Source organism: Prunus dulcis, chromosome 1, assembly GCF_902201215.1.
Source record: "Prunus dulcis chromosome 1, ALMONDv2, whole genome shotgun sequence".
Taxonomy (NCBI): Eukaryota; Viridiplantae; Streptophyta; class Magnoliopsida; order Rosales; family Rosaceae; genus Prunus; species Prunus dulcis.
The window spans coordinates 26,474,401-26,490,248 of record NC_047650.1 but is presented as its reverse complement, the minus strand read 5'-3'; the positions used below and the strand labels follow the sequence as shown (position 1 = coordinate 26,490,248).

General features: G+C 38.7%; 3 protein-coding genes across 5 annotated transcripts; 2 read left to right on the top strand and 1 right to left on the bottom strand.

The window, feature by feature from the left end:
• Positions 1 to 675: 675 nt before the first annotated feature.
• On the top strand, positions 676 to 1,206 carry LOC117615126. The gene has a single exon (XM_034344137.1). The coding sequence runs from the start codon at positions 841 to 843 to the stop codon at positions 985 to 987; it is 147 nt and encodes a 48-aa protein (XP_034200028.1). The 5' UTR covers positions 676 to 840; the 3' UTR covers positions 988 to 1,206.
• A 3,532-nt stretch (positions 1,207 to 4,738) lies between these two features.
• Positions 4,739 to 8,229, bottom strand: LOC117616416 (SUPPRESSOR OF GAMMA RESPONSE 1). Of its 3 annotated transcripts, none has more exons than XM_034345732.1 (7): positions 8,038 to 8,229; positions 6,948 to 7,089; positions 6,580 to 6,766; positions 6,004 to 6,500; positions 5,220 to 5,693; positions 5,057 to 5,115; positions 4,739 to 4,964 (listed from the first exon to the last, which is right to left on the bottom strand). In XM_034345732.1, exons 1-6 carry the CDS (start codon positions 8,043 to 8,045, stop codon positions 5,062 to 5,064), a joined length of 1,362 nt encoding a protein of 453 aa, XP_034201623.1. In that variant the 5' UTR covers positions 8,046 to 8,229; the 3' UTR covers positions 4,739 to 4,964; positions 5,057 to 5,061. The 3 variants fall into 3 exon arrangements, with proteins under 3 accessions (XP_034201623.1, XP_034201624.1, XP_034201622.1); XM_034345733.1 differs by having other exon boundaries at positions 4,739 to 5,115; positions 5,220 to 5,635; positions 5,669 to 5,693; positions 8,038 to 8,226; XM_034345731.1 differs by having other exon boundaries at positions 4,739 to 5,115; positions 8,038 to 8,221.
• A 641-nt stretch (positions 8,230 to 8,870) lies between these two features.
• Positions 8,871 to 15,054, top strand: LOC117638668 (transcriptional repressor ILP1). The gene is made up of 6 exons (XM_034373766.1): positions 8,871 to 10,223; positions 10,637 to 10,804; positions 11,118 to 11,794; positions 11,976 to 12,258; positions 12,499 to 12,785; positions 14,380 to 15,054. Exons 1-6 carry the CDS (start codon positions 9,021 to 9,023, stop codon positions 14,570 to 14,572), a joined length of 2,811 nt encoding a protein of 936 aa, XP_034229657.1. The 5' UTR covers positions 8,871 to 9,020; the 3' UTR covers positions 14,573 to 15,054.
• Positions 15,055 to 15,848: the final 794 nt, after the last annotated feature.

Sequence of the window (15,848 nt, the reverse complement as noted above, 5' to 3'; positions counted from 1 at the left end):
AGCCTAACATTGCTATCAAAGCCGTTGTCTTGTCCCTACAGATATGGTTCTGCTATTTATTTATAGTCTATATGATGATAAGCTGAAGTCATTAGAGTCTTAAATCATGCTGATTAAAGTTAGTTATTATGCATTCTTATGTAGGATTCAACTTCTTCCCACCTCCTATCCTAATCCTATTGCCTGTTTAGGTGGATCCAACAAAAAAGTTAAAAAGGAAAACAACAAGGAAAAGCACTAGAAAAGAGGGGAAATTTGGGGTTTGCTGCAGAATTATGACCTCATCATTTAGAAAATTTGAAGGCTCAGCTCATAAACTCCCAAAAAAACAAACTTGCTACCTTGTGGTTAGTAGTGGCCGACCCATTATGCTGGTGGGTAATGCCTACGTACTTTGATATATTTACCCAAATAAAAAAAGAGTAAAATAAAATAAAATATAATAGTCCAAATTAGACCTATGTAGGCATAGCAATATTACATGTGAGGGGGAGAGGATGAGAGGGGTCCTTGTTTTGTTTGGATTGTCTTATCATTTTCTTATGTGTTGCTTGAGGTTTGGATTCCAAAGTGGGTTGTGGGCTCCATTTGGGTGTTGTCTGGTGAGTTTGGGGGCTCACACCCTTTCATGCCCCATCCTTGGCTCTTTGTTTAGACCAATCTGATCGTGTGAGCAATTGGACCACACCCCCCTCCTCCTCTTTCTATAAGAAGCTGAACCTCCCTTTGGCCTTTGCACTTTGAAACCAATTCACACAAGCACATTCCCTCAAAAACCCTCATTTGACTTGCAAAAACTCAGCACCAGTCAAAGAGAAAAACAAAAGAGATTGTAAAGATATGAAGATTGTGAGCAATTCCACCATGGCAGGCAGCAAGAGAAGGCTTTCTTCAAGCAAAGGACTTGGAGGGGTCCTCAGAGAGCAAAGAGCCAGGCTTTACATCATAAGGAGGTGTGTGGTCATGCTCCTTTGCTGGCATGATTAATTCAAGTCCTAGCTAAAGTTTTAAACGTCCCAATAGTCCATGGCATGATGGGCAAGAAGATTTTGGTTCCTTTTTTCTTCTTCTTAATTTCCCCCCTTTTTTTGTATCTTGATCTTCTTGGTTGAGTGTAAATAGCAGCAATGTTCTTCTGTCAGGAAGTTGAAACAAAATTTTGTATGGGTTGGCCTTGCGGGGCTAGATATGTACATCGGATAGCATAATATAAAGTTTGATATTTATATTACAAGCAAGAGTTGTTATGTGTTCTTCATCCTCTCTGTATATTACAAGCTTGCTTTTGTTATGTTTATATGATTGAGATTCAATGCTCAACATTCATGTGATTCTGGCCTTAAATTTGCGACTATGAAGATTCAAAAAAGAGGGAGGAATAAAGTTTCTTCAATCATCACCTCCCTAAAGCCTCTGCTTTACCTCAGAAGGTCAAAGCAACTAAAGCCTAAGCTTTTCACTTCCTATAATGAAAGCCCTCTTGGGCTTTAGCCTATAATGAACTTTTGTTTGTTAAAATTGAAGATTCACATGCATGCCCAACCCAAGTTTTCTTCCTTTTGAGATGGTTTTCTCAGTCTGTTGATTTAAAAGAAGAATTATGAACAGATCAAATTGTTGCTGATCAGCTTAAATATCTTCTCACAGTGTTGGTAAAGGAAATGGACCATAAGCATTCTCGTATTAATCATTTAAATTTCAAGTGAGGATTGGATTTGGAAATTGTAGTTCACTTCAATCCTCCACATAATTTGTGCTTTTTGGATTGCATGTCCAAAAAGTGCAGAAACCATAAGATGATATATGCATTCATAATTAGTTCGGTTGATGACAAAATTGTACCTGAAACCAGGTTTAATTAAACTTAAACAAACAGTTGCAGTTGGGCCCATCGTCACTAATCACTACAATATTATAAGCTTTGATTGTGAGATCTTCTTGTCTTTAACACAAACAGCACCAGCACCACCAGCATATCCTCAAAATCAATTCCACCTAAACTTTGTCTTCAACTAAGTGAGCGCCCAAACATGGCCTTGTGAAAACAGCTTTTAACGTTTGGGTCAAAACCCAAACTCAAGCTCCCCCTTCCTTTGTGGGCCACTTGAATTATTGGATCCCAACTCATGTTCACGTGTGCCACGTGTACGGTAGTGATGGGCCTACCCCCAATAGTATTCCCTTTTGTCTCTTCTTTCCTTTTAGAGGAAGAAGTAGGGAAGGGTTAAAAGAAAAAAAGGCCAGCAGCTTCTACTTTTGTTGGAGTCGTTAGTAAACCCCATCTACTCTCCGGAACACCATAATACTCTACGCACTCGCATAATACGTTGACACGTAACTGGACACGTGGCATACGATCTATTATCTTTGTAAAAACCAAAAACAGCTCTATTTTGTTGTCGTTATTTATTTTCTTCCTCTTGTTTTGTGGGTCAGAATGTCAGATGCACAGGAGCTGAATATGCAATCTTATATTCTGTTGTCGGCCACATAGGATAGTGCCACCTCTCTTTTTTTTCTGTAAGTTGGAGAAATACTATCTTACTTCCGTTTAATTGTCTCTTTCTTCTTATTTGTATCCTCTTTAATAAATGACATGAGAAGATAAATAAGAAAACAGGGCAACTAAACAGGAATACGAAAAAATTTCTCCTCACAGAGGGAGGCTTTCAGGATTTCGAGAGCTTCTACAATGAGAAGTTTAGAGTGAGGAGCTTATTTACACCATCAATTATCAAACCACTTAAAATGTTTAAGTCCATTGATTTCCTCATATTTGTTAATAATAAAATTGAATCCCTCAAATAAATTCCTCACTCTAAACTCCTTATTATAGTTTTTCTGCAGTATTTTAGGCTCTCTCTTCTTTTTTGGGCTATTTTGGCAATAATAAAAAAAAAGCCCAGAGGTCCCCGACAGAAAGCAATTGGGTCAAAGCAGCCTTATCATGCCCACGTGCGCCTCCCCAATCTTCAACCCCACCACACAACCGATTCTATTCTAATCAAACATGCGGCCCACGTGTGGTCCACACTTAGCACATCCCGTGTTCCCCAATAATGAAAATGTTACTCATCATAATAAGTGCAAGTTTAACATAGATGATATGCATTATATCCAATTACCTATCCACATCAACATTTAATATGGATAAGTATGCAGCTTCATCATCAATCATAAAGATGAAGAAGATTCTCCAATACCCTTTTGTTGTTTTCTTTGTAGGATTATAAACAAATTATTTAGGATGATATTAGCACAATACCGTGTGAGTGCGTAACTTAATTTCAAGTCTCACATTCATCAATGACACTTTAGTATTAGTGGGCGTCACTGAAATGCTAATGCTGATAACTAATCATGATTGATCGGTGATTACACTCAATTCCTTGTTAGGATGTGGGTGGATTATGGAAGGGAGAAAGTTTAGTGTCTTGGCATAGTTATCATTTAATTAATCATGTTGACTTAGAGTTTACTTACATTCTTTGGGATTATTGGAGAAAGATGGGTCCTGGTGTGTCCCCAATATTAAGAAGGTGGCCTATTAACTCTATATGATATAAATATACGACATAGGATAGAAGATTATGTTGTGCCGGGTGCCAACCAGGTTGCTGAATCTCATCTCTGAGACCCCTAACTGCATAGCATGTATACACATATTGTTAGCAGTTGAGGTCAGGTAATTACAATCATTAGCAACATATTCTTAATGTTTTATTCAAACTAGTGATTAATTAAGATTGAATCGTAAACTAATTTAGCTTCAAAATAATTCAAGAATTTTTTAATGGCATTTCTTCAGTTGGAGCCAAAAAAAATAAAATTTGCCAGGGTGCTGTGGCCCTCTGTGTCTACTCTTTAGCCGCATCAAGGCATCAAAAGAGAAGACCAAGGCCCGGCGGCACCGGACGCTTTTGCAACACAAAAGGGTACGTTTCCAAGTTTATATTGTGCTAAGGAGAAGAGCTTTAGGTAGGTCTTGCTAATACAACAAGGGTGGGTGCCCTACTTTCCAACAAGGGTACTTACCCTACAACATGCTTACCAGGCCACCAGCAAGGCTGCTTGCTAGGCTAGGTCTTAATCTGCCTTCCCCACCAATCAAGATCATGCCTGCTCATCAACAAGCACTTGGAACCTCAAAAGTGATTAATTCATAAGCAGGCTAGGTCCAGTGGCGCTAGGCTAGGTCTTAATCTGCCTTTCCCACCCAGCAAGATCATGCCTGCTCATCAACAAGCACTTGGAACCTCAAAAGTGATTAATTCATAAGCAGGCAAGGTCCAGTGGCGCTAGGCTAGGTCTTAATCTGCCTTCCCCACCAAGCAAGATCATGCCTGCTCATCAACAAGCACTTGGAACCTCAAAAGTGATTAATTCAGCAGGCTAGGTCCAGTGGTCTCTCAAGCCATTTTCAAAGCCAACTTGCTTGTTCTATAAAGCCCTCTAAGTTGATCAATGTCTTATTGGTCCAAGCTGTGCTTCTCATTTTATTACATGTCAGCAATTCACTAGTGCTTTCCTTGGCATAAAGTTTCCAATAATTTGCTGGTCCACACGTTTATGTACTTTTAGTTTTTTTTTTTCTTGCGCTTTTTCTGTAGTTCAAAATCCATTATAATTTCCATTTTATATGTTCAACATGAGTAAAATGTCCTGCTCACATCTTAAAAAAGCAATTCACTACATAAGCACTTTGCTGGAAGCAGCAACTGAAATTAAGACTGGTGAATAAGAGAATTAATGGGTTTATATATTTGGATGTCAATGTTTCCAATCCAAAGATACAAAGCAAACCAGATAAAACAACTGCATTTCAGCTTGAAGCTTAAAGAGAGCAGAAGTGTAAGTTTGATCAATGCTCAAACCCAAAATATCGGTGAATTACAGTTACAAAGAGTCTTTTCACACCAGATATCACGATTCAAGCTGTTTGGCAAAAGGTTAGATCTCAGAACCTGCAGATGATTTGACAGGCAAAGTTAAATCAAAATGTAGCTACAAAATATTTACCACCATGCAACCATACCGAACACTAGAAAGCCCAAACCATATTCAGTCCGCCAACTTGACACCCCAAGAAAGGAAACTTTCCTGTGACCCGAATTCCTACAAAACCGAATGAAGAAATACATTACCATAAGAAAATGCAAAGAGAAAAAATTGACTAAAAGAATAAGAAGCAAAATTAAATGGCAGAGAAGGTGACTTACGAGCTGGCTAAGTCGGAAATCTGGAGGTGTATCTTCTAACATAGTATTTGCAGGATCCAGGACAATATTTTGGCACTCCTCTAGATCCTTCTTTAAATTCTCTGGTCCTAGCTTAGCATAATCTGCAAGACGGGGTTTGACCTGTGCTGGTTCACCATTTTCATGTCCAATCCTAATTGGAGATTGACTCTGAAGAAGATCATCACACAGAGACAGCCCTTCCACAAGTTGTTGCGAATCCAGAAGATTCTGTGACTCGCTGTCCCACCATTTTGGATCTTCCTGAGAATTGTTTTCAGTGTTATTTATTACTTCATCGGCTTCATTTTCAACATTGTGTTGATCATAATGGTCAGGCTTTTCAATTTCAGGATGAACTTCATCTTCAGCATGGTCCATCTCAGGATGAACTTCATCTTCATCATGGTCCATCTTAGGATGAACTTCATCTTCAGCATGGTCCATCTCCGGATGCTTCAGTTGAATACAGAAGCCACAAAAATAAGCCCATATCATTATCTTTTTCGATCATTTACATTAAATCATAAAAATCTTAGGCAGCTTGCTTATATGTTAGAAACATGCCACTACCAATTACAGCATCCAACATCCCTTTTCTATTAATGGAGAGAGTATCCATTAGGGCAAGAATGTGAATGCAGAAAGTATAATATTTAACTCTTCAATTTGAGTATGTTCGACACAAACAATAAATATGTCTTGACACGCTGTTAGCAGAAAACTGGAAGTAAACTAAAAATCAAATATAGAAAACAAACTATACCTGAGGAAAGGGATCTCTGGAAGTAGCAGGAGTATCTTGTCCCAAATCAAAATCAGCAAGCTTTCGTTCAGTGCGCGGAGGTTCAGGAGTCACCGACTTGGGAGTGACTGGATCTACTTCTGTGATAACCAGATCAAAACCTTCAGGAATATCTTGATCAGTTTTATCAGCTTGCTTGACTTGCTGCTGCTGGTAATATATTTTAGATATAACATACTCTCCATCCTTCTCATCCTCCTCAGTTCCCAGGTGATATTGATGCATAACCCAATTGGTTTTCTTAGGTTTGCCTCCTCCGACCGTGCTCATGTAGAGAACCATAATCTTCTTACATCCTCTTTGAACCCCATCCAACATCACTGGTTTAGTCCTTCCAGTCTTGTGCCAGCGAACATCACCATCACCATCATGTATTTTTCGGCGCTTTCGGGTTCCAGTATTGTAAGCCTTAATTGCTCTGTGAAAGAAGTGGGATGCACTTCCATCTTGCTTAACACCTAAAATTTAATTTTTCGAATCAACTAATAAAACATTAAGGACCAGCATTAAAGCAAAAAATAAATGTTTGCCACTTACTTGGTAGTTTGTGAGGATGGGAACAACAAATTCCTTCATCATCATCAACAGTTATGATAAACTCATCAATAAAAGGATGGGATTTTAAATCCTCTGCACCAGATTTTGCAATTAAGTGCCATATAATCTCTTGATCAGTTGGATCAAATTTTACACCCTTGGGTAAACCCGGCCACTCTTGAGCAACCTGGAAAGAGAAATTGCAAACGACTTTTGTTAAAAAAGAAGATCCAAGAAAAAGAAACAAACTTTCATTAACTAAATTGTTGGAAATGCTTTCCAACAAGAGCTTCTCTAACTGATGGGTTTTCACTGATGAACGTTAAAAGTGTAATATCTGGATGAAAAAACAAAAACAAGAATCTTACATCACTATTGTCAATCATATATTGGCAATTTGGACAAGCTCTAGTTGGGTTGCTTTGCCATTTAATTCTTTCAGGATCACAGGTTCCAGATGCACTCTTGATTTTTGTGGCGATTCTATTTTTGTCCACCAACCATGATGGTCTGCATAAATCACACAAACGATTACACTTGAAACAATCTGCTGCTCCAACATATGGATCAGAAAAATACTGTAAACTCTGAACCCATCTTAATTAAAATCAGATATTCTAATTAAGCTGGGAGTACACTGAAAATATACATAAAGGTATAACCAGCATAGGACAAAGACGATTGAGAAGAAACAACATATGAAAGATTAATCAATCATAATACGCCACCAAAGTATTAAAAGTGCCCAAATTATCAGAACACACACAGAGGTGTGTCATTGCAAACTGTGAATACAGGTGACCTCTGACTCGATGAGAACACAGCAAAGCTCATACTATTTTGGGGCTGTTTATGTTGGCTCAGGTGCACATGGCCTCTTCCATCTCTTGGAAAATAAATGTATTACACATTATTATGAATCCCTCTCTCAACCTTCCCACCTAAATATAATTGAGGGTACAATTTGAAACAGAATAAAAACCCTCTGAGGGCATAACGATTAATACATGAAATATACACACATACCCACAAAAAACGAAAAAGAAAAAAAAGAGATTATGGATCTAAGAGTATAGCTCAGCACTCAACAATGACAGCAGAACAATAATCATGGCTCTCAACTGAACGAAAGTAGTTTATACTTGTCAGAGCTTAAGCATTGTCATTTGTCAATTGATAATCCACTGTCATTTAAAGCTTACAGATTGATTGCCACTGTTCAGTCCACTAACAAAATACTACATGTCCTAAATCGATAACTGTTTTTCATGGTACATTGATCAGATGAACACATAAACTATAACAAATTGAATCAAAAACTCAGAAAATTCCATGATAAGTCTGAAAGAAGCATCAATAAATATACACACAATTTTAAAACAAAAAATAGAAAGCTAAAAACTTCAAAGTCATCCAAAACAGGCCCAAACTAAAATAGCAACAAAGAGAGGCGCATACCCAGCCATAGGTGAGCGATGACGATGAACAAGCCCAACTCAGAGTTCAGAGCTTCAAAGGCAGCCGACTTGCTTCTCTCTCTCTCTGCGCTTCGTCTACTTCGACTGACCGACAGATTGACTCGAACAAGACTTCAGGTATTTATATTTAACTCGACTTTGTTATTCCCATTTACCTCGTATTTTATGAAAAAAGCAAGAACTAATAAAAGATTTCTTTTTAAAATTTGATTTTTGAATATTGAAACTGTGTGTTCTTTTCTTCAAACTAATATATTATATTATATTAATTTTATAGTTTCAATAATTGTAATAAGAAGAGGGCGCGAAGAGGGGAAAATGGCGACTTGGCGTTAACTTCATTCATTAACCGCTGTTGATCGAAAGTATGTTTTCTTTATCACATGTGTCAACCATCAATTAGCTTCAATGGAAGAAAAAATATGGCAAAGCACTAGCAATTTATAAAGCATGATGTACATTTGTTTTAAGATTTAGGGGAATATTAGTTACTTTCACTATCAATGTGAGGGCAATAGAAATTTTAATTTAGTTTCTTTTTGCTTTCAGCTGAAGGACAATAAAAATTTATTTAAGTTCCCTTTATTTATATCGATATGACGTCGATGTGAACACTATTTGTTTTTTAATTTATCATAAATATATAATATTTAAAAATGAAAAAAAACGAAACTTTACCTTCTTTGTCAAAATTTCTAATTTATTTTGTCATTGAAACCCAAAAAATTCATATGATATCACAGGTACTCCTATTTTATTTTTAGAAAAAAGGAAAAAAAGAAGCAAACAATATATTTTTTAGGGTCCGCTAAAATGACTAGATTAGACTAGGGTAGGAAGTAGTGAATAGTAAAAGTAAGTAGCGAATCGGCAAATTTCTGTTCCCAATTAATCCCAAATTCCCCTTCGTCGCTTTCCCACTCTCTTCTCCGTTCGAATACTGCGAAATCCCCAATCACCACCATGAGCAGCAGAGCCAGAAACTTCCGCCGCCGTGCTGACGACGATGACGACAAAAACGACGACCCAAACGACACCGGAACCCCTGCGACGATACCCACCGTCAAATCCTCATCAAAACCCTCTTCTTCCTCCTCCTCCAAGCCCAAGAAGCCACACAATCAAGCCCCAAAGCTCCTCAGCTTCGTCGACGACGAAGAAAGCGCCGCAGCCCCATCTCGCTCCTCATCTTCCAAACCCGATAAGCCCTCTTCTCGTCTCGGCAAGCCCTCTTCAGCCCACAAGATGACAGCTCTCAAAGACCGTCTCGCTCATACCTCTTCTGTGTCGACTTCTCTGCCCTCCAACGTCCAACCCCAAGCTGGAACCTACACCAAAGAAGCGCTTCGTGAGCTCCAGAAGAACACGAGAACCCTAGCCAGCTCTCGACCCTCCTCCGAACCCACCATTGTTTTAAAGGGCCTTGTTAAACCCAGCTGCACAATCTCCGATACGTTGAGAGAAGCCCGGGAGTTGGACTCCGACAACGATGAAGAGCAAGAGAAGGAAAGGGCTAGTTTGTTTAGGAGGGACAAGGACGACGCCGAGGCCCGATTGGCCTCGATGGGAATTGACAAGGCAAAGGGCTCATCTGGGTTGTTTCCTGATCAAGCCACCATAAATGCGATTCGGGCGAAGAGGGAACGGCTCAGAAAATCGAGGGCGGCGGCCCCGGATTTTATTTCATTGGATTCAGGGAGTAATCATGGCGCTGCTGAAGGGTTGAGCGATGAGGAGCCCGAGTTTCGAGGTCGAATCGCGATATTTGGGGATAATGTGGAGGGTTCTAAAAAGGGTGTGTTTGAGGATGTTGATGATAGGGCAGCGGATGCTGTATTGAGGCAAAAAAGCATCGACCGTGATGAGGATGAAGACGAGGAAGAGAAGATTTGGGAAGAAGAGCAGTTCAGGAAAGGGTTGGGAAAAAGGATGGATGATGGTTCTAGTATAGGCGTGGTCAGCACTAGTGCTCCTGTGGTTCAGAGTGTGCCGCAACCGAAGGCTACTTACTCCGCAATGGCGGGGTATAGTTCAGTACAGAGCGTGCCTGTTGGGCCAAGTATAGGAGGGGCCATTGGAGCATCACAAGGTTCTAATGTGATGTCGATAAAGGCGCAAGCTGAGATTGCTAAGAAAGCTTTGGAGGAAAATGTGATGAAGCTTAAGGTATGAAATGCTGCTCTTCTTGTCAAAAATGAATTTTTTTTAAATTGAAATTTTTTATGTTAGTGACATTTCAAGGTCTCATGGGAATTAATAATGGAAAGAAATATTGGCTTCTACTCTCGACGTCAATTTCTGCTCACTAGTTATGTTTTTAAGCTATGTGTAGAATAAAGATTTGTCACTTTCCAACAGCTTTTTTGGGATTTGACATTAAGAATACATAGCTGAATATGCAAACCATACTTTTGGAAACAAAAGAATCTGCCAGTGTCGGTAACTCATTTCTGGCTTGATATATCCACATTTTTTGGGGCGTTTATAGCATATATGCATATGTATGACTGTACACTCAGAATATGTTTTCTGATTCATATGATTTGCTCCTCTTTTTTTTTTTTTTTTTGAACTCTCAGGAAAGTCATGGCAGAACCATGTTGTCACTAACTAAGACTGATGAAAATTTGTCTTCCTCACTATTGAATATTACTGCTCTCGAGAAGTCTCTGTCTGCTGCTGATGAGAAGTATAAGTTCACGCAAAAGCTTCGTGACTTTGTTTCTGTCTTATGTAACTTTTTGCAGGTATGCTATTTGCAAAATAACAACATGAATTATCATTCCCCCCCTCCCCTCTCTCCCTTCCCATTTACACATATGTATAAGTTCATAGGAAAGGTGATTATGGTTTTTAAACAGACGAGGAATGGAAATTGGTAGTGTATGATATACATGGGGAGTTTATATTGTTTATGTTTCTTTTTTGAATTGGTAATGCCATATTACTTTCAGTTTAAAAACTACTTTATGTTTCTTCTTTTGTTTTCAATTTTTAATCCCAATATGGACATCATTTGACCAGAACTAATCTTCTTTTGCTGTAATTCTTCATTTTCAGGTTAAAGCTCCTTTAATAGAAGAGCTTGAAGAGGAAATGCAGAAAATTCATGAACAACGTGCATCTGCTACTTTGGAAAGAAGAAGTGCGGATGATGATGAAATGATGGAAGTAGAAGCAGCTGTAAAAGCAGCAATGTCTATCTTCAGTAAAGAAGGTAGCGGTGCTGAAATAATTGCAGCTGCTAAAAGTGCAGCACAAGCTGCAACTACTGCTGAGAGGGAACAAACAAATCTACCAGTGAAATTAGATGAATTTGGTAGAGATATGAACCTTCAGAAACGTAGGGATATGAAAGGGAGGTCCGAGGCTCATCAACACAGGAAAAGAAGGTACGAATCTAAGAGACTGTCATCCATGGAAGTGGACAGTACCCATCGAACAATAGAAGGAGAATCAAGCACCGATGAGAGTGACAGTGAGAGTAATGCATACCACAAACACCGCCAGTTAGTACTCGAGACTGCTGCTCAAGTTTTCAGTGATGCAGCCGAGGAATATTCCAAACTTTCATTGGTCAAAGAAAGGTTTGAAGAATGGAAGAGAGACTATGCATCCAGCTACCGTGATGCTTATATGTCATTAAGTGCTCCTGCTATATTTTCTCCATATGTAAGGCTGGAGCTTGTGAAGTGGGATCCTCTCCGTGAAAAAACAGATTTTCTAAATATGAGCTGGTACTTGTGCATAAATTTGAAGTGCAAAATATTTCACACCTTCTATACAGACTTGCTTCTCTTGTTGGGTGTAGCCTGCTTGGTTGAGGCAATAGCCATTATACATCTTTTATAAAAGCACACACTGATGTAGTGCTGCTGCTTTGTTCCATCTTTCTAATAAGCTCTTTTCCCTGTTCAGGCATTCATTGTTAGCGGACTATAACTTACCGGAGGATGGAAGTGATTTTGCACCAGATGATGCTGATGCTAACCTTGTCCCTGATCTGGTGGAAAAGGTTGCATTACCCATTTTGCATCACCAAGTTGTTCACTGCTGGGACATTCTCAGTACACGAGAGACAAAGAATGCAGTTGCTGCCACAAGTGTGGTAACAGATTATGTTCCGCCTTCTAGTGAGGCTCTTGCAGATTTGTTGGTTGCTATTCATACGCGTCTGGCTGATGCTGTCACCAATCTTACGGTATAACTTTTGGATTATCAAACTAAGTTTTAAGACATTAAAGCAGGCATATGGACTGATATGTGTCTATTGACATATTTTTGCGTTATGTATTTAATTTATGCAAGTGGTGTATTTATGTTTTATGCAATTGAAGTATTAATGCTATCTAACTTATGTTTTAATTATCTACCTGTCAGCTCTAGATTGTAACTGAGTTGATATCGTTTCTTTTTTTTCTTCATCATTTCCAATTTATAGGTCCCAACATGGAGCCAACTTGTATTGACAGCGGTGCCAAATGCAGCACGGATTGCAGCATATCGATTCGGTTTGTCTGTTCGTTTGATGAAAAACATCTGCTTGTGGAAAGAAATCCTTGCTTTTCCAGTTCTAGAGAAGCTTGCTATTGAGGAGCTCTTATGTGGCAAAGTTCTACCTCATGTTCGAAGCATTGGTGCAAATGTTCATGATGCAATTACAAGAACTGAAAGGATTGTTGCTTCTCTATCTGGGGTGTGGGCAGGCTCAAATGTCACAGGGGACCGGTAGGTATTGCTAATGACGATAGTGTTTTAATAATATTGAATTTCCTGCCATTCAAAATATCCCCTGTTGCACTTTCAACCAACACAGTAAACTTCCTTGCATGAGTTTGCTTACTAATATTAACTGTGTGAATGTTAAGGATGATAATCTGTTTCTGAAATAGTTACTTCTGTGTCCCATGTCTGTTATGCATACTTGACTTCAACTGATGATTTTAAGGATGTGATGTTTTAAGTTTAACCCCAGTTAATCTGGTGCTTGAAATTGGTAACAGATGTAGCCTTCTCCTTTCCTTCCATTCTTCTCCTCCCTCACCTTGTTGAAGGTCTTCCCTACATTTACATCCAGGGTATTGCAGAGGTTAACAAAAATTGTAACACTAGTTGAGTTGAACATCACGTTTATCATAGACCAACTCTACATTCCCTTTATAACATAGCAAGCTTCTTTATTTAGAAGCCTTAGAACTGTCAAATCTAATTGTATTTTGTTAGTATGGCTAGCTTAAAATGTTGTTGCATCGTAACCAACTCCCTCCCTCCTTCCCTGTCAGTTCCCTTTTATGTTAAACCCCACACTTCTCTTTGTTCACCCCAATATTTAAATCATTAAGCTGTTAAGTTTTATTATTGTGTAAAAAGACAAAAAAGATCATCCAACTTAATATTTAACCCTAATACATCTATACACACCCCACCGAAAACAAGTTCAAGTGCATGGCTCAATATCCCACCGCGCACCACCCCTCCTACTCCCCACCGCCTTGTCCATCAAATCCAGAGGACTGTCACCAGCTAATACATCATCATGGTCCAGCTGCTTAAACAATGAGAAATTGGGATTTGAGGGTTTTGGTTGGTGAATTGATTTAAGTTTTGGGAGATTGATAAAATGGGAAATTGGGAAACACCCCAATCTGCTGGGCACGGAGCTTCCATTCCCCTTAACGGGGGTTTTGAGCTGCAACCCAATTGAAAAACTCAAGGGAAAGAACATAGTCCTGCTTAAATCTTTAGCAGTATATGTTTCACTCTGAAAGCAATTAGACCATTGGACAAGGAATTGAGCTTAGCCCAGTCAGAGTCAATTAGATGGCTGTTTGAAACATTAAAAAATCAAGGTCCTGCCTTTGGGTTCAGGAATTGTTCTTTGGGGTATAGGAGGTGGGTTCCAATTCCTTTTTCCAAATTTCCCAGAAATTGTGGGGTTTGTAAAGGTGGGTTCTTTTGCAATTGAATTGGGCAAACTACAAAACTGACAGAAATAGGAACTTAATAAGTTATTAGATCAATCCGAGGGTTAAGTGGGGTGTATGGGGTGTGTGTAAATTAATACTTAATCTGAGGGTAGTTTGGGAAGATAGTGGGGTTTTCTTAGAAATTGTGAAATTTTGAATTAGAAGTTGGGGTGAACTAAGAACATGGGTGAACAAAGAGAAGTGTGGGGTTTAAATAGAAAAACTCTTTTTGCTTTCACCTTAAGTTTTATATTCCAACCACTAGATGAGTTAATATAAACTGATATTTGTTTACTATATAATGCCTTTTAACTGCATGTTCAATGCTCTCTACTCATTTTCCTTACATTGTGCAGCCGTAAGTTGCAGTCACTGGTGGATTACGTGCTCTCACTGGGAAGGACTCTGGAGAAGAAGCATTCGCTAGGTGTGACACAAAGTGAAACTAGTGGACTTGCCCGTAGATTGAAAAAAATGTTGGTTGACTTGAATGAGTATGACAAGGCTAGGGACCTAACTAGGACCTTCAATCTTAAGGAGGCATTATGAACTGTTAGAAGCCTGAAGAAATTTCGAGAGAAGCCCCCCCCCCCCCCCCCCGGAGAGAAAAAGGGTCAAAGGTCACGGCTACATTTTTGAGCTATCCTTCTAGAGAGGCACTTTAAGCAAACACCAGGTGCAAATCTTGGACCTAAATTTCAAGCAGGCGCTTCTCTCCCCTTTGTTATCGGTGGACATACTATATATCAAGCGAAGGAACGAGCCGTTCAAGCAGGCCCTTTTATTGGATAGTTGCCCCATTGGTAGATGTGCTTTGTAGCATGAGTTCTAGGGGTTAGGTTTCTTAACATGAAAAGAAAAGGAAAACACTGAGTTCTTATTCAATTTCTTCCCACTCATAAGGGAATTAGGATGTGAATTTTTTTAGAGAAGAAATCTGTGAATTATTGGGGATAAATTTCAAGTAGTTATTTTCGCTTCTGCTTTTACCCTGATGGGATAGCAAAATTCGACTAAAATGTTTAGGCTGAGAAAGAGACGTATTTTGCCTAAAATTGTACTACAGGGTAGGGCATATTGATTACGAGTTCATAACACCCACTTTGTAGGTAGGTAGTATTCTGAATTTGCACCTAAATCCTAATTGGTTAATCTGATCCACCAGTTTATTCTTAAAATTGAGATTGGTGGTGCATCATGTCTTGTCACGTCAGTTTATTTTAACCCTCACCATTAACATTTTAATCAGTAGGTGAGTGGCGGCTTTTAATTAGTATTGTCTTAGGATTGTTAATCACACCTGCTCTTCCTAAAACGCAAGCACTTTTTTCTTCATCATACCTAAACCATAACTTTTTTACAACAAAAAACCATTTTCACCTGTATCTAGCAACCTGAATGAGGATTTTTTGTATGTATGTATATATATTCCAATAATGTTAGAATACGAATAGTAGGTTAATAATTTAGTCCTTATATGTAAACAACACGACTTGAAGGGTCTAAACTTAATTATCAAGATTCCAGTTTCACATATCAGATTCGAATGCTGATTATTCGAGTAATTAAAATATTTATTAGGATAAAGATAATGGATTAGGATTTGGATTTGTATGCTGATTGGTTGAGCACACTTGAAATTTCTATTAGTATAAATCTCTTCATGCTGATTAAGGAGGTTTATCTTTCCATACTAATTGGACAAGTTTCCCGTTTCAAATATATTTTAATCAGCTGCTTAATCATTTTGACAATCACTTTTACCAAATGCTACCTGCTGCTGGGTTAATATTCTAGCAATTTCTATCTGTCCCACCTCTCCCTA